This window comes from Sturnira hondurensis, unplaced genomic scaffold, assembly GCF_014824575.4.
Source record: "Sturnira hondurensis isolate 20B ecotype Veracruz unplaced genomic scaffold, ASM1482457v3 Scaffold0000780, whole genome shotgun sequence".
Lineage (NCBI taxonomy): Eukaryota > Metazoa > Chordata > Mammalia > Chiroptera > Phyllostomidae > Sturnira > Sturnira hondurensis.
Window position 1 is genome coordinate 7,906,919 of NW_028073411.1, and position 26,971 is coordinate 7,933,889.

A 26,971-nucleotide genomic window follows, 5' to 3' on the forward strand; every position below is an offset into this window, starting at 1 on the left:
GCATGAGGCCCAGGATGGCTATAAATGTGGCCCAACACAAAATTGTAAATTTACTTAAAACCTTTTTTTGCTCACCAGTTTTCATTAGTGTTTGTGTATTTAGTATGTGGCCCAGGACAACTCTCCTTCTTCCAGTGTGGCCCAGGGACACCAAAAGGCTGGACACCCCTGAGTGAAAGCATGCCCTGTTATTCATTGACTTAAGGTTGATAGAAACAAAATTTTACTCAATGATCAGGGCCACACCCTGATCAACTCCCTTTTCCTCCGCACTATGGACCTCCTAAGTTAAGCCCTTAGAAATTCTCAATTTTATGTGGCTGAGAAAATACATTTTTTTTTATTTTGGCTTGCTCTGAATTCACCAACTACTTACTGAATTATCTCCTGGCTATCCCACCTCTTCTTAAGAAATGCATTAGGCTATTTCTTTTATTAATTTAATCAGAGCTTCGTAACTATTTGGTGAAGATGCACCGTCTTTGCTTACACACTTACTCCAAGTTGTCTGTGAACACAGATGGTAAGTGCATTGTTTTGGAGCCTCGGCTTCCCTTCGGTCCCCTCAGTGAGACCATGCCGGGCTGCTTTCTGGATCTCGGAGCTGAGTTTCCCCAAAGGGTGTCAGCCCGCGGTGCTCTCTGAGTATCTGCACCATGCACTACAGTGATGGGTTGGGCTAGATTTCGCCCCTTTCAGTGGAAAGACTGGTCTGCTGACTGGGAACCACGGTGCTCCTCTTTACATAGGAGAACAGCACTCGTGACATGTTCTGGACAATATTTTTAAATATAGTGTCTGGCATCCTTCAGGGTTTTACTTTTTAACATAACGTTTCCGTAGTTATGGAATCCAGTCTTCATGTATTCAAATTCACATTGCTTCTCTTATCCCTTACAGTTTATGTATGACTCCTTCATGAATTCATTCAGAAGAAGTAGTCTGTTACTCTTTAGGCGCTGTGCTGTATGTGGGAATACAGCAGTGAGCAGGACATACCCAAATTTCTCTTTTACCTACTGAGCTTACGATCTAGTGAGGCATACATGCATATACATGTACATGAGCTATCACAACACCAAATGAAAAGTGTTTAAGAAAAGAATGAACTATTGTGGAAGGGAATATGTAGTAAAACTCCTACAAAGAAATGGGGGAAGTTTCATGTTACCAAATAACCCATTTTCAGATAGAACCAGATAGTGAAGCCTTCTTAAGGGCAAAAATATAACTGGACACCCTGACAATTATCTCACAGTTGCTTTTAAAAGGAAAAATATTCCAAGTGACAATTTCTATTAAAAACAAATTATACTAGAAACAAAGGTATATAATTTTAACCTTGGAAACTTAAAGGTGAATTATGGCTAATATTCATTGAATTACTAATAATCAAAATCTCAAAAATCAAAAAAATGTGCTTATTGGTTCAACTGTAATTAGAATTTGAGTAACAAATTAATCGTTATATAAAAGCCTTATACTATAAGTAATTTAAAGTATTTTAAAAATGCATGGACATATAAATGCATGCTTATCCACCTTCCTTTCAAAATGTTTTTGTTTTTTCACTGAACATAATTTTAATAGTGCTACAAAATAAAATCAATATAAAAAGAACAGGAAACAATTCTAAAATGAAAAATTAAATTGCAGGCAAAAACCAAAATCTTTAAAAAGAGACGGCAATATAATTCAGTTTTTAATACTCTTATATAACAGTCTTAGACAGCCACTCCAAACAGCTCAAATAAACTACTGACATCAGAATAAAACTGTCTAAAAAATAAATTGCTGGGAGCAAATCAATTGGGAAATGTGAGCATTGAAAAGGGAATTTTTAGATGTAAATACCATTATTTGTATGAAACATAAAAACTGCCTTTCCAGGTATAAAATGTAGGGAAGGACAGATATTACAATTTGCCCATTTCCAGTGACATGTATCTCATCTGCCTACACATACACTGCCATGTCAAAAGGTCCTCCGTGCCAACTGCACGATTAGCAGGTCTCTGGAGCAAGGCCCCTTATCTTGAGTCACTGAGCAGGATTTATGACTTGAATAATTGTCCTTATAAACAACTCATGTGGCTATAATACCTTAAAGCTTTCAAAATATTTATACTTGTTTTCAGCCACTCTGTTAGATAAATGGGGATGTATGATTAGGCCAAACTTAATTGAGAAAATAGATGCTACGATTATAAAGGAATTGTCTAAGGCCACATAGTCCAGGACCCTTGATTTCAAGTTCAAATGCTGTTCTTTTTCACCACATGGCACGTTTCCTTGCAGCCACCTACTACATCCCAGGCTGAAAAAAAAACAATTTACAAGTGACCAGACTTATTGGAAATCCACAGTGTATGTTCTAGATGAGTAAGAAAGAATAATGTTTAATTTTGCAATTTTCATAAAGGAACATGATGGAAACTTAGGAGGTAGGTTTGTTGATAGTCATGATGGTTTTATTCTTTCTATAATAAGACTTTTATCTGTTTCTAATCACAAAACTAATATAAAAAGTATAAAGACAGAAGAACATAAAAGGCTATAATGAAAAATCTGAAATCACTAATTACATTCTATCCTTTATTGTGACATTCTTTGAAAGACCAGCCCGAGTCTTGGCATCTTTATCAAACTCACCTAAAAGTCACATTAAATAAATAAAATATACCACCCTCATTGTGCTCTGAAATTACCTCACTCAGTTTATAGACAGAGTATCTTTAGAGCTGTACGTCTTATCAAGTCCACTTCCAATGATCTGAGTTCATCGTCAGCTCTATCAGCAGAGATCACCCCTGGTCACTGTCTCCATCCGAGACACTGACTCAGCTTCCTAAGTGCTTGTTACAGAGCTGTTTGAGAAGGGAGTGGGTCAGAAATCCATCCCCAAGACTGGCAGCAGTGGCCAAAGGAGCCTGGGATCAGGGAAAGCAAAGGCAAAGGGTAGTGGTTAATCTGTAGAGGAAGCAGTGTGCACTTGAGAGGCTAAGAATTGCTCCTACCAAAGTGTCCAGTTTCATGAACTAAGACCAGCTTTGCTCATCTGTCTACCCCTTTCCCCACTCTAAACTTCTCTGGATGGGGATGTTTGCCAGCTCTACCTTGATGCTGAGAAACAGATGTTAGAAGAGTAGTCCAATGGTGCCTCCTCTCTACCCAACATATCTCTTCTTAATGATATATATATGTATATTATCTAAACACACATATACATATATGTACATGTGTGTGCATGTATAATATATATAATATATAATATAATATATTATATATAATAATATATAATATATAGGGGGAAACCTGCAGAAAATACAACATGCCTTTGCAGGTGGTCATTCCTCATCTTAGAATATCCCTCCCTGATTTCAAAATTGGGTAAATTCCTAACAAACCTTTAGACATTTTTGTTTCCTACAAATTTTTCCCAGTAAAGATTGAGCATCTTTTCCATAATAGACCATAACACACACATCACACTGTTTTATACTGATTTAATTACAAATGTTTCCTAACCACAGGTGTGTGAGCCCATGAGACTGGGTGTGTGCCTTACCCATCTTTATAGCCCTCATGCCAAGAATACACAGCCTACACATTAAATAGCTTTGGGTTAAATGTTTAGGAAATTAAAGAATCAAAGAAAGAAGAATGTAAGAAAAATGATGGAAAGAAGGAAGGGGAAAAAGGAGGATTTTTTCTTTAATAATTCAAACTACTTTCAGAGTGAGAGTTCCAATCATGTAAGAACTTATCCTAAATTTTACTACTCTGATAGTCTAATAACCACAAATATAGGGAAGAAGGGAAGAGCATCTTAAACTTAACAACCTTGTATTTCTTCAGTGATGTCTGTCTTTTACAGCATGGAGTAGTGGAACAAACACGGGTTGAGCATGATGAAAAGAGGAATGTATTCCTGCTTTGTCAAGATATCACCTTGAGCAGGTCATTTGACATCCCTTGCCTCAGTTTCCCCAGCTTAAAAATGAGACACTCGAATATGATGAATCCTTAACACTCAAGCAAACTAATGTTCTGGAAATAATTATGTTACTTAAATATCAAACTGGACCCGAATTAATAGGAATTCTATGTTGGGAAGACTAAAATAAAAATAGGAAAATTATTTAGCAGGGAGGCCTTTGAACTGTTTTGGGCTCTAGTGTTTAGGAGTTTTATCACCTACTAAATGTGAAGAGTGAGGTGGATCATCAGCGTGAGGTAGCAGAGGGCCCCCTGGTGCACATTAAGGGGCAAAGGGCAAGAGCTGGGCCTCGTCTTTCACAATTGTGCTTCCCAAGGCCAGACAGATGGTAGAGGCTCCAAAAAATGTGAATGGCATAGATCTTGTCATTTCCAAATAATAGTACTCAGACTCTTTTAATGATCAGATAATGTAAGGAATTAAGAGGTGTCTGAATTGCAGTTATTACAGAATCTTACTTGTATATAACTCTCAACATTTACTCATATTACCACGCTCTGTTTCTGTATGCTTAATTTCCAGTAGACTAGAGCTTCTAGTTCAGTGTTCTACCGCACTCCGCTTCTCAGAGAAGTTCATCACATAAGATAATTATTAGGTCACAACAAGAAGTCAATTCAAAGTGTTCATCTTATTCATTTACGTGTGCCTGGCTTAGAGTAGGGGTTTAACAGAAATTTATTGAGTAGATGTGATTTAAATAAATAAGAACTGTGAAATTGAAATTTCTTGAAACTTCAAATATTCTTACAGATTAATTTGTTTTATTTTATTTTTATAGATACACATATTGCACCGTCTCAGCTTCCTGCCGGCCTTTGAAATAACTTTCTAGAGCTCAAACCCTCTGGTTGTGAAAAGAAATTTCATAAAATAAACTAATACATGATTTCTTGTGACTGGGGTCAGATATTGAAACAATAAGAAAAATATGAACTTTCTCTCATCCATCTCATAGTTATCTCCTGAGGCACCAAAACACACCAACAAGAGACATAGAAAACTACATTTATTTCTCTATAGCCATCACATAAAGAACAAAGAGCTGGGTGAAATAATATCACAGATTAGATGGTGTTTTTACCATCTACTGTATAGATTAGAATATTTTGGATTACATGTAATATAAGCCACATTTGATATTTTTAGAGGAGTTGAAGGTTCATATCCAGGTTGAAAGGAAGGCACAGAGATTGCCTGTGCACCCGCACAGGCACAGTCTCCCCCACTGCCAGCATCACGACAAGAAAGAAGCATTTGTTACCAGGGATTAACCTACACTAACACATCATCATTGCCCAACGTCCATCACTTATTTTAGGGTTTACTTGTGTTATACATTGTATGGATTTGATATAAGGACATAGATCCATCATTATAATGTCATACAGAGATTTTTCTCTGCTTTAAAAGTCCCATAATGCTCTGCCTATTCACACCTCTCTCCCTACTCACTCTCTGACAACCACTAATCTTTTTGCTGTGTACATATTCTGCCTTTTCCAGTATGTTAAGCCTCATATAGTATGTGGCTTTACAGACTGGCTTCTTTTACTTAGTAATATGCATTTACATTTCCTCCATGTCCTTTCATGGCTTAATAGTTTCTTTCTTTTCAGTTCTGAATAATATTCCATTGTCTGAATTTGCCAGAGCTTATTTATTCACTCACCTACTGAAGGACATCTTGGTTGCTTCCAAATGTTGACAAATATAAATAAGGTTGCTATAAACATCCATGTGTAGGTTTTGAGTAAACATAATTTTTCACCTTCATCAATAAAATCCATGGGTTGTAGTTACTGGATTATGTGGTTTGAGTAGTTTTATAAGAAACCTCCATACTTTTTCCCAAAGTAGCTGTAACATTTTCATTTCCACCAGCAATGACTGAGAGTTTCTGTTTTCCACAACCACATGAGCATTTGGTGTTGTCAGTGTTCCAAATTTGGGCCATGCTAACAGGTGTGTAGTAATATTGCATTGCCATTTTTATTTACATTGTCCTGCTGTCATATGATATGAGACTATTTTCATATGCTTATTTGCCATCTATATGTCTCCTTTGGTGCAGTGTCTGTTAAGGTCTGAAGCTGTTTTTTTTAACAAGTTGTTTGTTTTTTTACTGTTCAGTGTTAAGAGTTCTTTATATATTTTAGATAACAATATTCTTTCAGATGTGTCTTTTGCAAATACTTTTTTCCATTCTGTGCTTTTTCTTCTAATTATATTTTACAGATTGTAAAAGAATAAATGTCTTTTGTGTTATATCTAAAAAGACATCATAAGGCTCAAGGTCATCTAGGTTTTCTCCTATGTTTTTCTATGAGTTTTACAATTTTGTACATTACATTTAGGTCTATGATCCACCTTGAGTTAGTTTTTGTGGAGGGCGCAAGGTCTGAGTCTGGATTCATTATTTTGCATATGGATGTTCCTTGTTCCAGCACCATTGGTTAAAGAGACCATCTTTGCTCCATTGTATTGTCTGTGGCCCTTTGTCAAAGATCCGTTGACTGTATTTATGTGGACCTATTTCTTGCCTTTCTATTCTGTTCCATTGGTCTATTCATCTATTCCTGCACCAATACCACACTGTTTTGATTACTGTTACTTTATACTTAGCCTTGAAGTAGGGTAACATCAGTCCTCCAAATTTGTTCTCCTTGCTATTGGCTATTCTGGGTTTTTTGCCTCTCCACATAGTTTAGAATCAGTGTGTCAATATCCATGGAATAACTTGCTGGGATTTAGATTGGGATTACACTGTTTCCCTAGATCAGTTTGGAAAGAACAAACATTTTGACAATATTGATCTTTCCTACCCATGAATAAGGGATATCTTTTCATTTGTTTAGTATTCTTTGACTTCATTTTATTAGGCTCTTAAAATTTTCATCATTTAGATCTTGCACATACTTTGTTAGATTTATATCTACTATTTTTATTTTGGAGTTGCTAATGTAAAGTATAGTGTGCTTTTTTAATTTTGAATTCCACTTTTCACTGTTGATCTATAGGAAAGCAAATGACTTGTGCATATTAACCTTGTGTCCTGTGACATTGTTGTAACTGCTTACTAGTTCCAGGATATTTTGAAGCTAATTAAAGTCTCTGTTGAGTTTGGGGCTGGAAGTCATGAGCTCCTTGAATACCTCTCCTTTCTCTATCCCTTTGATATCATAATCTGTTGCTTCTCTCTGTACCTTTCCTACCACTCCTTTTTGGTCTTCTTCATGTACTACTCAATCTATTCACATTCTCCAAATGTTGCTGGTCCTCAAGGCTGTGTATTCAGCTCCCTGATTTTTTCACTCTATATTGTCCTTGCGAGGTTGCTATACCTTTGTGATAAGGCAACGCAGACCCGTAGCTATGAGCTTAGACCTCTTCTCGAGCTCCAGACTCATTCCTGTTGTTGGTTCCCCATTACAGATACCTCAAACTTCATTGGTCAAAAACAGCACTAATCCATCTCTAAACCTTTTCCCCCCACTACCCACATTCCTCCACATTATCCCCAAAGAAAGTCTATTTCTTTACCTCTGCTCTGATCTTAAGTAATGACGCCTCCACTGATTCATAGTTATAATGGTCACAAAATGGAGAAATCATAATACACATAATAATTGAGCTCCTACTGATTAATTTATAGTCTACAATAATATTTGGCTAATTTTTACTGAAAAATAATGAGTTGGATTAGTTTACTTACAGTACCTGACCCAGTAGCATAAAATGAAAAAAGGCAAAAATCAAACATATTTATGAAAAGATATGACAAATCATTTTTTGATGGTAGAATCAAAGAAGTAGTTCTTAAGGACAACATTAGTTGTGAGATCAAAAGTGTAATTAGGAACAATAGATAAAACAGAGACATTCTATTTCTCTGAAAAAAAAATTACCCTTTTCAACTGAGCATTGTGACTACCAGAAGAAATGTTTTTCATCTTAGTAGATATGCTGAGCTATTAAAAAGCAGATGATCCCTGAAATATTTGGAGAGGTTACACAGAGGCCAAAGCATGCAGACTTCTTATCTCCCTCAAAAATAATAAAAACAAAGAAAGAAGCCATTAGGTAAAGCTATCATAACTTAAACCCAAACACTAATAATCTCTTCCTGGGAAACACTAAGGTTAACAGCTGATGAATCAGAAAATGGAAATATCTGTGAGATATTGAAGAAAACATGCACTATTTTTTCTTCAGTATGTGGCAAGATCACAATGTTTCCAGCTTTATGCCTCACTAGAGAGAGTAAAAACTGTTATCACCAGCTTATGCAACGTGAGTTTTGAAGAGGATCTCTTGCTGATTGAAATAATGCCTTTGCCATACTTGCAAATAAGCATCTTGAATATATCCACAAGCTCTAAAATGAAAAATGTGCAAATGTAAACAAAGAGTAAAAGTGGTAGAATCTTGAGATTTGAGAGCTCTTTTTGTGCCTGGAGCATTTTTTAAAGTCAAGATTTTTCTATGTTAAGTAAATCAATACATATGTGATATTTAATGTGTTTAAACAGGTAAGCAGTGAAGAATAAGATTTAGAGTACTTAGATTTCCAGGGTAAGCACAGCTATACAGGCAATAGCTATATCAACTAGCTTGCTAGTTTTTCAGTTCTCCGGGAAGACACTAGCTCCTCGTGGAGGCCTTAGTAGCTCTTTCAGTGTAGTCAGTACAGAAATCCATTCTAATCGACTGCAACATGCATATGTATGCATTTCAGAAATTATCATCAGCAGTATCATTAATCATTAGCTAAAGCAAAGAAAGATGCAGAAGTAACTTCTACTTACAAATGAATCATCCTGAGTTATTGACCTTGGACCCCACAGCAGTGTGAGTTTGTTCTGTATCTGTATGTTTGCTTTTCTTCTGGTTTTGGGAATTGACAGCAAGAGACTTTAATTTCCACCAATGTTGAAACTCTTGTACATCGGGAATACACTCACACACAAAGAACATAGTAGCTGATTAGAGGGAAGACTCCACAAGCACAAAACCACGTCTGTCTGTTTCCTTCCGTTTCTTCAGCACAGAGCCTGGTCTGAAGCGGGTGCTTCACAAGTATGTGTTGAATAAATGCGGCACTGCACTTGGAAGTTCAGTAGTGGTAGGACAAAAAGAAAAGAGAGCGGTATTACTGATTGCAATTGGGACTTTTGCTGGAGCCTTTATGTAATGCAGCACTTAAATCTCTTTAGAGTCATACAGAACAGGTATATCACCCCATCATATGACTAGTAAAGACCATGATCTTGAACATAGCTAGCAGTTCCTGAATAATTAAGTTGGTATGAGACTATGCCTTCTGGCATATTTGCCATCTCTTTAGTCCTTGAACACATTCCATGCTTTGTACTTGGCCTCTCCCCCAGCTCATGCCTACTTCGACTAGTCCTTCATGCCTCTTTGTAAAGTCACTTAAATATCACTTCCTCGGGGAAGTCTTCCCTATAACCCAGGATGAGACTGGTCCCCTGCGGTCCTCTGCAGCTCCCCTCACAGCTGCAGCCAGCTGATTATCTTTACAGCTCTTTGTTTCACGGGTGCCTTCTCTGGTAGCCTCTCAGCTCCCCATGAGGGTCTTCATCTGTCTTATCGACTATTTTATCCCCAACATTTACTATATTTTCTAACATGTATTTTCAAGAATATTCAATGAATAAATAAATGATGGGAAAACAGAGGCTTTGGAAATGTTAAGCAACTTATTCAAAGTCCCCCAGATAGTAAGTTATAAGGGTAGGTTTGAAGCTGGGAGCTATCAAATTCCAGAGGTTGCAATTAGAACAATAAAAAAAGAGAATGAAAGGTTTGTTTAGCATGATAAAACCCTTCTAAGAGTGAGCACGCAGATGATATTTAATAAGGGGAAACATAATGTCCTCCATTAAGTGAAAAACAGCAATATAACTAAACAGATTCATCACTCCCACCCTTGTAGAAGTAATTCCCATCACAGTTAACACCAGGAGTGCAGTGAACATTGCACCTGGGTTGTCTGCATTTAAACTGCAGTAACTCTGAGGCGGGTATTGTCATTATTTTTCTTTTAAGATCTAAAACTTTCCCCAGTAATATAGCCAAGCAAACCCAAGCAGTTTGACTGGAGAACCACGTGAACTTCCAAAGAAATACATAAGACTTCAAGGCTCACACTTTGGAGTGTCTGTGTTGTCTTGCTACTTGTTTCCTTACACCCACAATCTACAGATTTTTGGTGACTAAAATTAAGGGTGGCCCAACGGCCCAAATAGACATTGTAATATTAGGCTGATTTATTCCCAACAAAAATTTCCAGGACAGAGGAGATCGGAGTCTCTGGGCTCTGTTCCCTGAAATGGTTAATTTTTCTGTATACCTAACTGGGAAGGAGGAGCTCGCGCTCTCCTTTCAGAAAGGGAAAATTGCTGTCTGGAGAGAAATCTAGCAGGACTGGCCCCAAGCACAGGGAAAGAGCTTCCCCATTATCAACTAGAAATCCGGGTTCTGGCTCTCGTGGAGGACACTGCTGCCCCCTTGTGCCTAAGTATTGTAATAGAACACTCAGCATGTTTGTGGCCCGCTCACCTTGCGTGCTGAGCTCCAAAGACCCCTTTGAATTGCTCTTAGGCCGCCCAGGCCAAGCCTGGGTCTCCTTTGGAGCGACCCTGCCTGTGATGGGAACCTGGAAGCCTTGTGGGTCCAGGCACAGCTGTCCTCTCGGGCATCTTTTGTGACCCTGGCTGATGAGAGAAAAACTGTTCAAGCATCACTCTAGGGCATGAAAGGGTAGAAACTTATCCAGTTCTCGCAACAAACAGGATTTAATTCAACGGAATAAGCACTCCTTCAACTTACAACCAAGCTTCAGAGACTCAGGGCTACTTCTGAAATTGTACTTCGCCAAGAGGCAAATATCTGAGAGAGGGCCAAGATATTCTTTCCTCAGGATTGGTAATAAGAATGTGGGAATAGAGGAATATGTAATAAATGTGTTAGAGCTGACTTTGACCTTGTCCTAAACACCTTCCTTATGAAAGCCCATAACCTGAGGACTCGGGATCCTGTCCTACATATCTCATCACCTGTGACTTTGAATTACTTTATGAAAAGTAGTAGATTCCCCACGCTGTTTGGCCCTGATGGACTTTGATACAATATTTATTTGTGTGGATGTATAAATAATATCTGTCCTCTCGGGCATCTGTCCTCATGGGCTGCAGCTCCAATGGACGGGTTGCACACTTGTAGGTCTGGGAATAATTATTGAATAAATTATTAGTAATTTTCTTGGTAGGTTAAATTAATGGGGTTGAAAAATATTGGGATAATAGTTTTCCATCAGTGTACTATTTTTTTCCCATAGTTACACTTACATTTCTGGAGGGAACTTAGTAAGATATATAGTAAAGACTTTTTAGGAAAACTCAGGTTCAAATACTAGTCATACTGTTTAAAGTCTGTCTGAACTTAAGGAAGTTCAGAAAAATCCCTTTTTGAAGGCTCTTTAAATCAAATAATTCAATATACATTCTGATAACAGCTCAGGACTTGGACCCAACCCCAGGAAGCCTTTTTCCTGCAAAATTTGGGCAACTTCACTTTTTGGAATCAACACAAGTTACCTGAGGAAAGAATGTTAAATCAATACTTGTGGAGTTCCTAGAATAATAGTAGGATCTTTATATATATAAGGCCGTTGAGCTATCATTCCTTCACCATAAAATGCTTTACCTTCTACATTTTGTAGACTGACTCAGAGGTCCAGGACATTTCAATGATTTCTTTGTAAGCAGCAACTTGAGTCCTTTTTCAAAAAAACTTTCTCATGTAATTTTCCATAGTAAGTGAAGAGAGGCGACGATGAGGAGGCAACTTGCCTTGTCCCTTGGATGTCTCCTTCCTCCCGGGTGACCGGAGGACCTCAAGGGACTCAGCAAGTGCCTACATCTCCACACTCAAGCAGCTGAGTGAAATCTTGATTATCATCTGGCTCTCATCTCTCTTCCAACATTATGTGGGGAAATCTTTCTCCACTCCTTTTTATACAATCTAAAACTCATATTTAACCACTGAGATCCATGGAGTACGTTCAAGGGGTGAAGAAGCTTCTTAATGCAAATTTTAGAAGCAGCAAAATACCCAGCATGTTAGTTGTATCCAGCTTGCTAAAGATTTTTTTATATATATTGTCTATCTTAATTTTCATCTCTTTTATTGCTTGTGATGCCCATATTTGCTACAGGTCATTTTACAGATAAAAAAACTCAGACTAAGAGAGTATAGGTGACTCGTTAAGGGCTCAAACACCTGGGAACATTAGAACAGAAATTTAAAGGTAGTTCTAGCTCTTGGTGATCATAATTTATGCTCTGAAAACTGGAGAGCTGGTTCTATTATTTTTTAATGAGCTTTTTACAGCCCAGTTGTTGAATACAGTAAGATTTTTTAAAATCTGTGTGGAGATAAGGCATCTTTTCTCTTGACACTGGTGGTCTCCCTTAATTCCTGTGATCATATGCATGGCAAGCAATCACGAAGGCTGGGGGTAGAACCAAGAGTTTGAGCTCAGAAGTTCTTTAAAACCATTCCACAGTGCCTGGTATGTTCAAGAAGTGGGGACTTCACACAGCACCATCACACAAGGCATCAGAAACACTCCTCAGCACAACTGGATAGAGAAAAAGAGGGAAATCACAGGAAAATAAAAATTCTTTTGAAGGGCACAGAGTTTGAAAAGCTTGCACACAATCTTTTTAAGCGAACTTCTCCGAGGAAGTTTAACTTCCTAATGTCTCAAAAGCTAAGAACCAGTCAAATACTTATCCACCCAGGACAAGCATGTTTAATGCTCTCTGTTCTGAATGCTGCTGGGCTCTGTACAGATTGGTCCCTGCCTTCCAGCAGTTTATCAAGTCTAAAGGGAGTAGAGAAGTCCGCAAACATAACTGAGTGAGATCTAGATGGGCATCATGCCACGTAAACTTTGAAAATCTCCTACAACTATAGAATGCCAGGGCCTCTTCAAATGGCAATTTTACTAAGAGAGCGACCTTCCAGAGAAATTCCAGCTTCAAGAGAGGGAAGTGGGGATTGCAAATTTCATTTAGAAGAACCTACGCTCTCCCAGTTGGATTAGGTATTGAGCAGGGGGAATAATATGTAAAGACAGCCATGCCTTCCAATTGCAGGTCCCTGAGAATGAAACACGCAGCCCATCACCTTTCTTGTCTCAGTGGGTTCTCTTCGTCTGCTCATGAAAGTCACCCTTGCTGGAGGTGGGGGAGTGTTCGTTTTCCACGTTGCAATCAGCTAATTAATGGAACACTATAAAGAGAAATCTCAAAAGATAAAAAAATCATCTTGGCTACAAAATAATTATACTATTACTCATCTTGATATGTTCTCATCTTTAAAATTAATAAAATAAAAAAGATAGCCTTTCCCAAATATTAAATATATGCAAAGTTATGATATATCTTTAATATAGACTACAACTTGTTAGAACGCCCTTCTGTAAGGGGACTTCTTATCTGATTTGTAGACCCTGCAGACATCAGAACCCTAACTATAATAATTGAGTAGAATCCATGTGGTATATGTAATGGTAATTTGAAAGTAGTTTTAAATTCAGACTTTATAAAATAGCAAGCAAGTAATAAAGAGTGAGATTCATACTCACCATCAGAATGTTATAGTTTGATGATTAAATTCACTTAGATATAAATAAATATATGCATTATTATATATGCAGTTAAGTTCCCAGATGAATTAAAAATATCCCCTCACCATGCAACCAGCAAAACTACTTAGCCATTATGGGCAAGGGAATCGTGCTTTTTGTTCTGTCCTGGTGTATCAGTCAGAATGCTATTTAATCATCGAATCCCAGCAGCTTCAAATGTTAAAACATACATTCCTCATCCATCCCATGTCCATCTCTGGGCAGCAGGGCTGCTGTGCTTATTGGTTCACCTAAGGAGCCCTGTTGGTGGAGCGGCAGCATCTCTCACAGGGAGAAGAGGCAGCTCTAGAGTGTTTGGCATCAGCAAGGGAACCCTGCAGCCCAAGACCCATGTGTGTCTAGAAGGGTTCTGATCTTCTGATCCCGTTGGATGGGAGTGGAGTTGGAGAGCTAAGGTGTTCTCACACCCCCAGGCAATTTTGGGAAAGCAGCTTGGTGTCCTAGAGTCCAACTCAGTGTGGGCACTGTCTCCCCAGATGAGTGTCCAGTTGCACGGGCTGAGGGCTCAGTCCCACAGCACTGTCCTCCACTTCAAATGCCAATAACAAACCCAGGTTGTTTCCTGCCGTTTTAACTGAAAGCTATAAATCACAGGTCCCTAGGAGTCCTTCCTTGGGCTCAGTTCTTCCTAGAGTTGCCCATAGGATGCAGGAAACCCATTCACTCACTGGATTCCCAACTTATTATGAAAAGGAGGTAACTTAGGAATCTCCAGGTGGAAGAGGTACATAGGACAGGGGTTGGGAAAAGGGTACTGAGCTTCATGCCCTTCATGACTTTTCAAGCATGCTGCTCTCACCAAATCTCCATGTGTCCGTGAACTTGGAAGCTCTCTGAACATCGTTTTTTGTTTGTTTGTTTTTTTATGGGGGCGTCATCACAAGCACAATTAAGTTATAGATTACTGGTGTTGGAACTCAACCTCCATCTTTATCCCTTCTGAGAGGTCAGGGGGGTGGGACTGAAAATTTCGACCCTCTGATCACATGATTGGCTCTCTCACAACCAGTGAGATATGCTTAGATGGAGTCCAAAAGTTACCTCATCCACCTAATAAGAGAAACCTTTCTCTCATCATTCCTAAAATTCCAAAGGTTTTAGGATCTCTGTGCCAGAAATGGGGATGAAGACCAAAATGTGTATATACACTTCTTATCATAAACCTCAATGCCACAGGGTCACTTCAGCTTTCCATTCGTTAGACAGAGGTTGTCATGTGGCCGTAGCCAACCGTTAGGGACCCATGAAATGCAATGTTCCCATATGGTCAGAAGCAGTGAAGATTACCACATGTAAAGTCTGTTCTCCTTTCCTAGTCCAATTCAGCTGCTCCCCTTTGATGTATCTCACGGGTTATTGCTGCTTGTTCTTGTAATGTCAGGGATGCTGGCTGGTCTCTGCTTGTGAACCTGCACACAGCTCCCTTTAAGTGTGGTCTCTAGCACTTGTACTGTTTAAGAAGGCAACTTACCTGCCCCCTGTTCTTGCCAGAGGAATGGATGCCCCCTTGTTGGGTAGTTATGTGTGTCTCCTTCTTTCCTTTCTCTGATCTGAGTGACTAGCCTATGTGTTCTCTCTGTGTAGTTCTGCCCACAACCTGCTGTGCAGATACCTCAGTGGGGTATCAGCCTACTTCCCTTGTCAGGAAGAATAACAGACAGAGCAGCCATTAGACAAAACCTGGATACCATGATATTTCTGTTGGCAGAAACCCAAAGTTTTCCGTTGAAGCACTTCACCCCACTGCCGGGTATGCCCTCTTTAACAAAGGGAGTAGGTGTGAAAGATGATGAAACACCAAAATGCTTAAAGGGTATGACATCCTCAATATCATAAAAAGGATCTCTAAGGAATTATTTATTCCACAAGGACTTTTAGTTTTCTCCCCATGATATTTTTGTACCAGAATTCTTTCTCTGTCCCTGAAGAGGTATTTCTAGATGTTTTATGATAGTCTGAACTGAAAGAGATGACATATACTAGAACAGGCTGATTTATGGAAAGAGAAGATTTCAGACAGTGGAGTGGACAAATAAGTATATTATTGAGAAAATACATCTGATTTATATAACACTGCAATCACTTTAAGAGCATTCCACCAGAGTTCTGAAAACTTTCAAGGAAATACAAAAGGCTTTCTTTTTTCCTAATTTTTAAAATTATTGTTCAGTTTCAGTTGTCCCCATTTCCCCATTACTCTCCCCTGCCCTACCTACCCCCCACATTATACATTCAGTCCTCTCCCCACCTTGGCTTTGCCCATGGCTCCTTTATACCTGTTCCTTGACAACTCTTCCTCTTCTTTCCCCCATTATCCCTCTCACCCCTCTCCTCTGGTCACTGTCAGTTTGTTCTTTATTTCCACGTCTCTGGTTCTGTTTTCCTCACTTGTCTGTTTTGTTGATTAGGTTCCATTTGTAGGTGAGATCATATGATATTTGTCTTTCACCTCCTGGCTTATTTAACTTAGCACAGTGCTCTCCAGTTCCATCCATGCTGTCCCGAAGGGAGGAGCTCCTTCTTTCTCTCTGCTGCATAGAATTCCACTGTGTAAATGTACCGGTTTTCCAATCCTCTCATTTACTGGTGAGCACTAAGCTGTTTCCAGTACTTGACTATTATAAATAACCCTACTATGAACATCAGGGTGCATAAGTTTTTTTGAATTGGTGTTTCAGAATTCTTAAGGTATAATGCTAACAGTGAAGTTGCTGAGTCAAAAGGCAGTTCTATTTTTAGTTTTTTTTTTTTAGGAAATTCCATAGTAGTTTCCACAGTGCCTGCACCAGTCTGCATTCCCACCAACAGTGCACTAGGATTTTCTATTATCCACAACCTCACCAGCATTTGTTGTTTGTTGATTTGTTTATCATGGCCATTCTGACCGGTATAAAGTGGTATCTCATTGTGGTTTTAATTTGCATTTCTATGATCAAGTGATGCTGAGCATCATTTCATGTCTCTAGGCCCTCTGTGGAGAAGTCTCTTTGGAGAAGTCTTTGAAGAATTCTTCTCCTTGGAGAAGTCTCTATTCAGATCCTCTGCCCATTTTTCAGTTGGATTGTTGGTCTTCCTGTTGTGAAGTTGTATATATTTTGGAAATCAAATCCCTGTCCGAGGTATCACTGGCAAATATATTTTCCTATATGGTTGGTTCCCTTTTCATTCGGCTGATGTTTCCTTTAACCATGTATGAAGCTTTCTAATTTAATGTATTCCCACTTGTTTATTCTTTCTTTTATATCCTTTGCTAGGATGGATTCATAATACACCTCAAAAAAATAATCCCTTTTGCAATATCTTATGTATACATGGATCACTCCTTACAGCACATAACATGGGCTATTATATTTTGAATGTACTCATCTAAGCATTACTAGGAAAAACTTCCCTTTAAATTAATGAATAAAAGTCTCTTGGATTTCTACTGACATTTATTTCCAGCATGGTAGCCTTTATTCTTCTCAGCTGTCATTTACAATTGCAGTATTCCTGTGCTTTCGAGGGTAAGCTCTGACGATATTAGATAGGGTAAATTCAATTTATAATGCTGGAGTAGGAGGCATAACTCATACCTGCTTCACGGGCTCATTGCATTATATTAGATCTGCTCTCTACTGGATTCCACTGCTTGGCTGAATACCATTTAAGCCAGGTATACCCACATTAATGCTATGGTGACTCTTGGTATAACGGAATCCTGATCACCAAGTTCTTGATTATTATTATTTCACTAGTGACCACTATTTGATGAGCAAGGTGATGGGCAAAGAAGAGGGCTAACATAACATATATTATCTTGTCAATTTTTATAATAGCCCTGTGGTGCCAATAGTTATCTGGATGTTACAGGGAAGAACAGTAAGACTTAGATTCTTATATTAAGTAATTTGTCTGAATCTACACAGCTTTTAAGTGGCAGATCTGAGGTTCAAGCTAGTTCCACTTAACTCCAGACCCCGGGAGCATCAGCATTTCACTGTAGTATCCTAAATGCTACCTGGCAGAACCGACCAGCTGTTGTGTGGACATGGTTGTGTTTGTGGTAGCTACACATCAGCCCAACCTCAGGAAACCAGGTACAAGGTGAAACTCAGCAACCTGCTCTGTGGCTTGTGGGCCATTCTTGTAACCTCTGCCTCAACCTCTTCACCTTTACAATGAAGCCATGGAATGCAATTATCTGTAAAGCTGCTTGTTCTTGAATCTGGGATCAATAGACCACCCAGTGTCTGCCATTTTCTAATTATGAGATTGTGGGCAGTTTCTCTCTAAGACAGTTTGTTCACCAGGAAAGTGGAGCTAATGCTGGCATCTATTTATTCACATGAAATCATCCATGTAAAACATGTAACACGATGTGTGCAACATACAAAGGGCTCATACGTGTCAGCTTGTCATCATCACCATTGTTATCAACACCATCATCATCATGTTGTTATTATAAAAACCACTACCTTATTAGCACTGACATCAGCAATAAATAGCAAGGTATTCACTGCACATTCGCAAGTGATCTGGACCTTTGCATCTATCGTGACTTTACCCGCAGGGACCAGAAACGCTCATCAGGGAACAGCCTGAAAGGCCCAAGAAGGCAAATGTCTCTTCACCAACTGACAAACAAATGGCGCTTATGTGCTAAGCAAATCTCATCCCCACAATGATTGCATCCTGATCATATCATGGTGAAGGGTTTAAGAATCAATTTTAAAAAAAAGATCTCTGGTCACAACAGAATAATGTAGCAGCATGCAAAATATCAAGACACCGTAGTTCCTTGACCTTTGATGGAGTACTTCATCTTAACCTGACCTAAAAACTGGAACTTTTTCCAAAGCACTTCAGTGTCTGGCCATTCATAAAAGAGTCACGTGTGTGTAGTGAGGATGAAGGTGGAATGGTCATTGTTGGACTAAAGACAATCATTTCTCAAAAAATAAATTAAAAACATTTTCCACAAATTCTCAAACTACAGTTTATAATACATACATTTTTAATCAATGTCCCCAGTTTTAACCGAAAGGGCTTCTTTTGGCTCTGGGAGCAAACAAATATTGTGTGTCTTCCCAAAGGAAGTACTTCCGCAGGTGTCTTACCAGGAGACCACCTTTCCAGTTTTAATAGAAAAACAGATGAAAACCCAAACACAGGATAACATTGCAATTAGTGGAGACAGGTGTATGTGAGTTTTATTTTGCAGAACTTTCATTCCGTGAGAGCAAAAGCTGAAAATTTTTAACTCATTCCTCTCTCCTCACAGAGCAAACAGTGCTTGTCGATGCAGAGAACTCACTGAATAACTATTTGTTGAAAGAATACATAAGTGGATGGCTGTGAGAGAAGCTGTCGCCCAAGCCTTGGCTTAATTTTAATCTCTGAACTTCATTTCTTCAGCTCTAAATAATTCCGACCTTTCGGGGATAGTAAAAAAGCAATCAGAGAGGTGATGTCTGTAAGAAAGCACGAATATGGGCTCGGCAAACAGTCATCATTGTGATCGCGTGGCCCTATACATTGCTGGAAACAGGCACATCAGTTTGTCCCTTGGAGAGATCCTTACAAAGGCCCCGATGTCCTCCGCCAATTTTCAGAATGGCAATTAGATTCACGAGGGCAGCAAATGGATGCTCTTTATTCATGGGATTTGGTGCATGTCAAATCCCCATGTGATTGTGGTCAGCAGCCCCTCTCCATGCAAAACTTTCCCATAAGCCTGCGGAGGTAGCCCTTAATGGAAGAGCCTTTCCGGAAAGCAACGTGACTGTGCACCGGAATAGCTTAAACTCTTTGGTCCTGGGATTCTCCTGCTGGGGTTCGTCATGAAGAAGGAGCCGCAGGTGCAGACACGGATGTGTGCACTGCAATATTAATCACATCAGCATTCCTATGTAGTCAGTACTACTGAAAACCTCTTAATGCCCAACAATATGGTAAATTCAGTGGATGCTTTATTATACAGCCATTAAAAATCGTGACGTGGAAAATGCTTGGGATATTTTGTAAAGTTAAAGAAATAAGATGCAATATCCTATTCTTGTATTACCCCTATTTTATTTGTAGAGCATATTAATATATCCTTAGATAAATGACTGAAATGGTTATACAGTAGTACTTCACTTTTTCTGTAGCCAGCATATTTTCACAGAAAAATCATTTGCTAAGAGTCAGAAGAAATGTCTTTAGAGCCTATATTATAGAAATCATAAGAGTTTATAGAAGGTTATAGTACCATCTTAAAGTATAGATGATTGAGGGTCTTCTCACTTTCCCTAAATTTGGGGGCTATTAGACTGAAGAAGGCCTAATGAAAAATGCATCCTGGGATGTTTAAGCTTTATCTGACATATTGGCTTGGAAAGAACAAAATGGTAGAATGACACCAAGGAAAGGACTTTATGATGTTAAACAATTTGATGATGGTGATATTAAAGCATTCGTGGGAAAACTATTTTGGAACATGGGCATTTGCAGTATATTCCAAATAAGCCTCCAGGACAGAAATCGGAAACAGTTCGCCAAATAAATCTGCGTTCTTCTTCTTTCGTGAGCACATGAGACTTCTTTTGTCATTTGAGGTGGACATATTAACTGATTTCTAACTAACAAAGTGAGAGTAGAAATGATGTGTGCTACTTCAAAGCCTGACCCATAAACACCTCCAATTCCCATTCCCATCCCCACTTCCCAATGCCCTCTTCCTCCTTCAGAATGAGACAGAGATATTAGAAGGCACGTGTTGAAGATAGCCAAGCTTTCATTAACCTCTCTCCTTAATGACTCTGAGAGAATAACCATCAGCTAATCTGTTTATCCACCCAAGTCTGTTAGATGAGCAAAACAAAGACTACATTCTTTTTAATTTGTTACATATTGAGGGGCCTCTTTGTTACAGCAGCAAGAGATAACCTAACTAATACAGTCAGATTGTCTATCATGTACACTTTGCTCTGCACATGGCCTGGCCAACTTCATTCTTGATGAAGAGATGGAGATAGCACTATTGTGGATAAACCATGCCATGAAAGGAATGAGGGAAAATGTTAGAGGATAGTCCATCTGTACCATTTTTAAAATCACTGGAGTCCTGTAGAATTTGGTTAATTTTTTTCATATGAAGGTAGTAAAATGCATTGGTTGCCTATAAGAATTCAAACCACACTTTCTGGATTGTTATTTTTATCATCTTTTGTCTTTTTTAAATCTTTCTTCTTCAATTTGGATATAGGTCCCATGAGGGAAAGACCTTTGACTTGCTTATTGCTGATGACCCAGTTCCTACAAAAATATCTAGAATAATAAGTGCACAGAACATACTGATTGAGGATGTAAATTAATGTAATGAATGTGAGATGGACAAAGACAAGTTCACCCAGTGAGACTTACTACCCTTGAAAATTGACCAGAGCTTTCAATTGGCATAGAAAGAATTTTTGCCCAATATAGACATGTGATAAAACATAAAATGAATACATATGAGATGGCCAATTTCTAAATTTTATTTTACATTATAAGATATATTCATCAAATGCTTCTAGAGACCAAAGGCAGCTGACGAATTAGCTGAGAGCAGCTGTCTCTTCACTCCCCAGCTTCACCTCTTGCTACCATCACTTATAGCTGTGGCAGGCTCCCAGCTCCGACCTTGCACAAATTCATCACCTGATGGCAGAGAGCCATCCCAAGCAGGTGGTACCAAGTTAAATGGCCCATAAATCATCATTTGCATGTGTGAGAGAATCTAACTATGAAGTACTTATTTGCTTTTAAAATTGGTTCTGTTGCTGCCAACTAGATAGAATCATTTAGTCACAATTTTGGAGTGATTAGCTACATACATGCCATCTTCTTTTCTTGCGTTATCTGTCAATTGTCCATTCCTTTATGTATTAGTAAGGATTCCCCAGAAAATCAGAACCAATAGATGTATATATGTACAGAGAGAAATTTATTTTAGGTAATTGGCTCACATAGTTGTGCAGGATTAGCCAGTCCAAAATCGGATGGGGGAGATAGACAGGCTAAAGGCTCAAGAAAGAGTTGCAGTTCAAGTTCAAAGGCAAGCTTCTGTACAACAAGGAAGAGCTGATGTTGCACATCATGGCCAGAGGCTACTGCTAGAGAATTCCCTCCTGCTCAGTAGAGGTAGTCTTTTGTTCTATTCAAGTCTTCAGCTGATTAGATTAGGCCCACCCACACTATGGAGGGCAGTCTGCTTTAGTGAAAGTATACCTACTTAAATGTAAATCCCAAAACAACCTCATAGAAACACCAAGTATAATGCTTGATTAAACCCTTGGGTATCATGGCCCAGACAAGTTGACATGAAATTAACCTTCCCAGTTAGTTTACTTGCTAGCTGTTTTGCTCGTTTGCTTTTACTTTTCTTTTCTTTTTTTGAGGACTAGGATCTTTGGGGTCATTATTTCTAGAGGGTTCATTTAATCCAAAACTTGTGGTGACCCAGGCAGTCCCAAATTCATCTTTTAGCTTTCCCAGTGCATAGTTAACAGTTCTTTACACACAGAGCTTCCAGTTGGTTCTGCCTCTGTGAATGGAGATACCCAAGTCATAGGCTCACTATAACACGTAACTGGGAGAAATATACACAGACAAGCTCTCTAAACACAAGTTTCTATTGAAATTATTATTTAAAATTGTGTTTATAAACCAGAGGTCTTATCTTTCAAACAAATGAATGAGAAAATAGAATTTTCTCTTGTGAAGCACAAGACAGTTGTAACTGGCTTATTGGAATAAAGAAAGATTGAATTAATACATCCACTTTATTTGTAAGTGGAAAGTGATTGTAAGGGTTAAGAAAAGATTTAAGGACCACACCAGATGATCATTGAAGATCCCAGGAACAGAGTCAAATTTAAAGCTCACAGAATATTTATCCCTAAAGTCAGGGGTGTTAACACACCCCAATTCTTCTCCAGTGAACCCTGGGAGAATACCAGCTAGTTTGGAGGTCCTGTGACAACTGACCCAAGGGAGCTTGGCTAAGATGGGACTGTCTATGAGAAGCTAAGAATACAAAGGACTAGGCAAAGCTCATCACTTCCTCATCTCAGTGCACAAGTAACGTCCCACATGTGATTTAATGTTGGCCTATTACGTGATTGTCAGTCTCTGCGGTCCCAGAGGTCCCCACTCCTCAGGTTCCGGGCCAGACTGGTCACAGAACTACAAAGAGTGGAGGAAGCTTGGCCCTCGCTTCCATCTAAGGTTTGCTTGTTCAGTTCTCATGTTCCTCACCAAGACATTTGTCTTCTAACACTTAAAGGTTTCAGTTCCTTTTGCAGAAAAATGTCCAATGTACTCTGAGAGGGGTAGCCTTGCCCTATGGTCCCACCAGGTCAGTAGTCCAACATTACTGTTGTTTCCAAGGTCAATATCCATCAGTTTTGAATACCTCTGTCCATGAAACAAAGGTAGGAATTCATTACCTTCAGGCCTGTTTCTTTTCAGACCTCAAGAAATTAAGAAAATTGTGGGTCCTGTCTCATTCAAGCTCACTCATTTCAAACCAAGTTATTATACATGTCAGAACAAAATGTTAACACAAATTAGTAACTACTCCGGGTGGAAACTTCTTAAGCCAGGCCACCTTTGACCCAAATGGAGTACCCACTTTCTCACAGAGCTAAACATTCTGTGGGTCAGCAAATCTCCAGAGGACACAGCACCAAGCAAAGACTATGTCAAGCATCTTGCAATCTGAAAAACAATGTAACTGCCTCTTACCTCTTTGATAGTAACCATATGTGCTCTTACAAGCAGCAATGTGTTTTCGAAAGTGTCAGACCAGCTCTGACATTTATATGCAACGATCTTTACATCTGCAATTTTTTTGTTCCATGAGAATGGAGACAAAGACAGCTTTATAGTTGTGCCTTTATTCTCTTTGTAATAATGGCGACATGGTTAACTTACTTGGTGCCGCTTTACACAGTAGTCAGTTCGGTTTAAAAATGTGCAAAACATTAGTTTTATGAACACTCTGTTCATATTGCGCTTTACCACTTTCTCCAGGAATGCCCCAGCGGTGTTGTTAACGAAGAAACCTTCAAAGAGATTTACTCACAATTCTTTCCGCAAGGAGGTAAGTACAAATGTGGACTTGTGAAAGTATTCTCGCTTAGAATTATGCTTGCAATCTTGTTTTTCCCTTCCACTGGGCGCTGCGCTGGCCTGGGGGAGGGGAACGCAGCTAGCACGCAGCCCTGTCTCTCACCCTCCACTACACTCTTCTCGGTCTCTTTGGGGGGCAGCAGGAGCTTCAGCCTCATCCCCATGTTCTAAGATTTTCTCAGTGGTTCTGGCACATGAATAATTGTTCACCATTCTTTCTGGGAGGAGGAGCAATGTTGACATTGACAGATGTGGCCATTTGCTGAGGTCACTCCGTGTGTGTGTGTGTTGGTCTTGTATACTCATACCTCGCTGAACTACTTATGTTCACAATCTTGATTCTGCTTTCATCTCTCAGGGCAGGACTTTACAGCCTTAATCATTGTGTAAAGGAATTCATGTACACCATGCAAGGGCATATAATTTTCAAAATATCATAAAAGTAAACTGCTTGCAAAGTACCACCTATCCACAAGTTTGCTCTTCAGTTTAACATGGCAAGCAGTGTTGCTGTGTGCCTAGTATGGTGGATCTCAAATGCACCACGGCTTCTGACCATGACAGCCTGGTCCTGGGCTTCAGAGCTGTCCCATGCTTCAGCAGTTTCATCTGATTCTGATTCTCCTGACTCTCAAAATTAGGGCAAATGTAATTATCCTCAATTTACAGATGTGAAATCTGGGGCTTAGAGAAATTAAGTGGCTGCCTCAGGGCCACACATCCATTAAGTGGCGAATCTGGGTTAGAACCTTCTTTGGAGCGTCACAGTATTCTCTCTGCTGATTCTCTATTTCTCAGTGACTCTTTACTGCGACAACCCCCATCTGAAAAAAATGAATACCACTCTGGATATTGTTTTATTTGGAAAGAAAACAGGATTGCAAAATGATAATACGTACATGTTAGAGATGAGTAAAGAGATATGCTGGCCACTGAAACTTTTTGTTTCTCCTCCAACCACCCATCAAAATGTCCAGCTCGAACTGGTCACACAGCCTACTGTGTGCACAGCTATGTGTTAGGTGCTGGTGGTGTAAAAGGGATAAGATGTGACACCCGCCCCAAAGCATCTGCCCCATGTGTCCCAGTCCAGTGCAGCAGATGGGCATTATCGAAATAGAACATAAGTGCGGGGACAGAGGTTTAGAAAATACTCTTTGGGGAGCACAAGGTAGGATGGGTACAGCAGCTGAAGGAAAGGGAAGGAATGAAAAGGAGGCTGTGCAGGCAAACGGGACCTCAGCTGACGGAGCCACCCCTGGCCAGGTGTCTCACAGGGGTGGGACCACGGCATGCGTCACTCCTCACCTTCCCACAACCCTAGAAAGGATTCTCCCTTTTTAACAAGTCTGGAGACTAAGGTATCCATGGGCTCATCCACTTTCTTTCTAACATCTTTTTCACTGCTGTCCACCTAAAAAATATCCCACGTCATGTTGTGTCAAATTAACTCAGTAGTCTCCGAATCCGTCTCTCTGCTTCAGGCTTTCCTCACCACTTACCTACCAGGGTCTGCTCTCAACACAAGCCCAGCGGTCCTGCTGGAGCGTGCCACAGCTCTGCTCCAACCTTCCAACCCACGAGAACAGCCGTCACACCCCGCGCAGGGACCTACACATTGTGGTCGCAGGTCCCCTGTTTCCTCCCTGCCTCCTTCTTCCCCGCCCTCCCTGTCGACTCACCAAGTTTCAGCCTCTTTATTGTTCTTCCAACACGGCTGTCGTGCTGCCGCTTCTGGCCTTTGAAATAACTGTCCCTTCCACCCGGAAGTCTCTTTCTCCAGTACCCATCTCAGTGCCTCGCCACCTTTGACTTTATCCAAATGCCCTCCTGGCTTAAACCGCAGCCTCTTAAACGTCCCCCCCTGCCCCTTCCCTGCTTTATGCTTTGCTTTGGCACTCAAGACCCCCTCCTACTATGTGCCATCTAACCTGTTTTTGTTATTGCTCGTCGTTCTTTCCCCCACTAGAATGCCACCTCCAAGGGAGTAGAGGTTTTTCGTCTCTTTTGTTCACGCTGTTCCCACAGGTTGTGGGACTGTGACCGACCAGAAACAGCACTCGGCAGACCCTCACTGTATAAATGACTAAATGACGTCCACCTCACGTGGTGGCTGTAACAATACCATAGTGTCTGTAACAGGCATTCTGACAGTTTACAACACCTAAGTAGGTGTTGTTTCATGCAAAAATGACATTCTCTTTCGGTTTTCAACACAGTTGGTATGAGATATTTTGATCAATTGAAATGATTTTATACATGGATGGTCAAAATAAAAATTTTCATTTAAGATGGACTTTTAAAAGAAGTTCATTGGAATTAAGTTCTGCACAACTGATTATGATATGAATTCAGACAGGTCGTGGCTGTTACCTCCCCTGCCCCATCTCATTACTAAAAGCCCACAGATAGGTACCGCACACAAAGCCAGATCCCCTTGGGTCCAGGGTCCGCATCACTAAAGAATTTGGGATATTGCCCTGGCTGGTGTAGCTCAGTGGATTGAGCGTGGGCCTGCGAACTACATGTTCGTGGTTAGATTCCCAGTTAGGGCACATGCCTGGGTTGCAGGCCAGTTCCCAGCAGGGGACTCACGAGAGGCAACCATACATTGATATTTCTCTCCTTCCCTCCCCCTCTAAAGATAAATAAATAAAATATTTAAAAAAAAAGAATTTGGGCTATCATTTGATTAACTCATAGATTTCTAAATTATTAAAAATGGAATTCTTTAAGAAAAATTATGTTTATGATATATTTAAGGGTCTGTCAATATATTGATAGGCAATGGTATCAAAGCACCTAGCACAAAAGGAAATCTTTATTATTTTTAACCTTTATTTATTTATCTTTAGAGGGGAAAGGGAAGGAGAGAAAGAGAGAAATATCAATGTATGGTTGCCTCTCGTGAGTCCCCTGCTGGGAACTGGCCTGCAACCCAGGCACGTGCCCTAACTGGGAATCAATAATGTGGTTCGCAGGCCCACGCTCAATCCACTGAGCTACACCAGCCAGGGCGGAAATCTTTATTTTCTAATCATCTCAAGTGAAAGTTACTACATGCTACAAATTAGATACAGTTCCAAATTAAA

The 26,971-nt window shown here is 39.7% G+C and overlaps 1 protein-coding gene across 5 annotated transcripts in view; it reads left to right on the forward strand.

The window, feature by feature from the left end:
- KCNIP4 (potassium voltage-gated channel interacting protein 4) overlaps positions 1–26,971 on the forward strand; it is a 926,001-nt gene that overhangs the window by 877,192 nt on the left and 21,838 nt on the right. For all 5 annotated transcript variants that reach the window (XM_037045012.1, XM_037045024.1, XM_037045023.1 and 2 more), the window contains one exon: positions 23,781–23,850. In XM_037045012.1, coding sequence (XP_036900907.1) covers positions 23,781–23,850 — 70 coding nt within the window. The remainder of the gene's footprint in view (positions 1–23,780; positions 23,851–26,971) is intronic.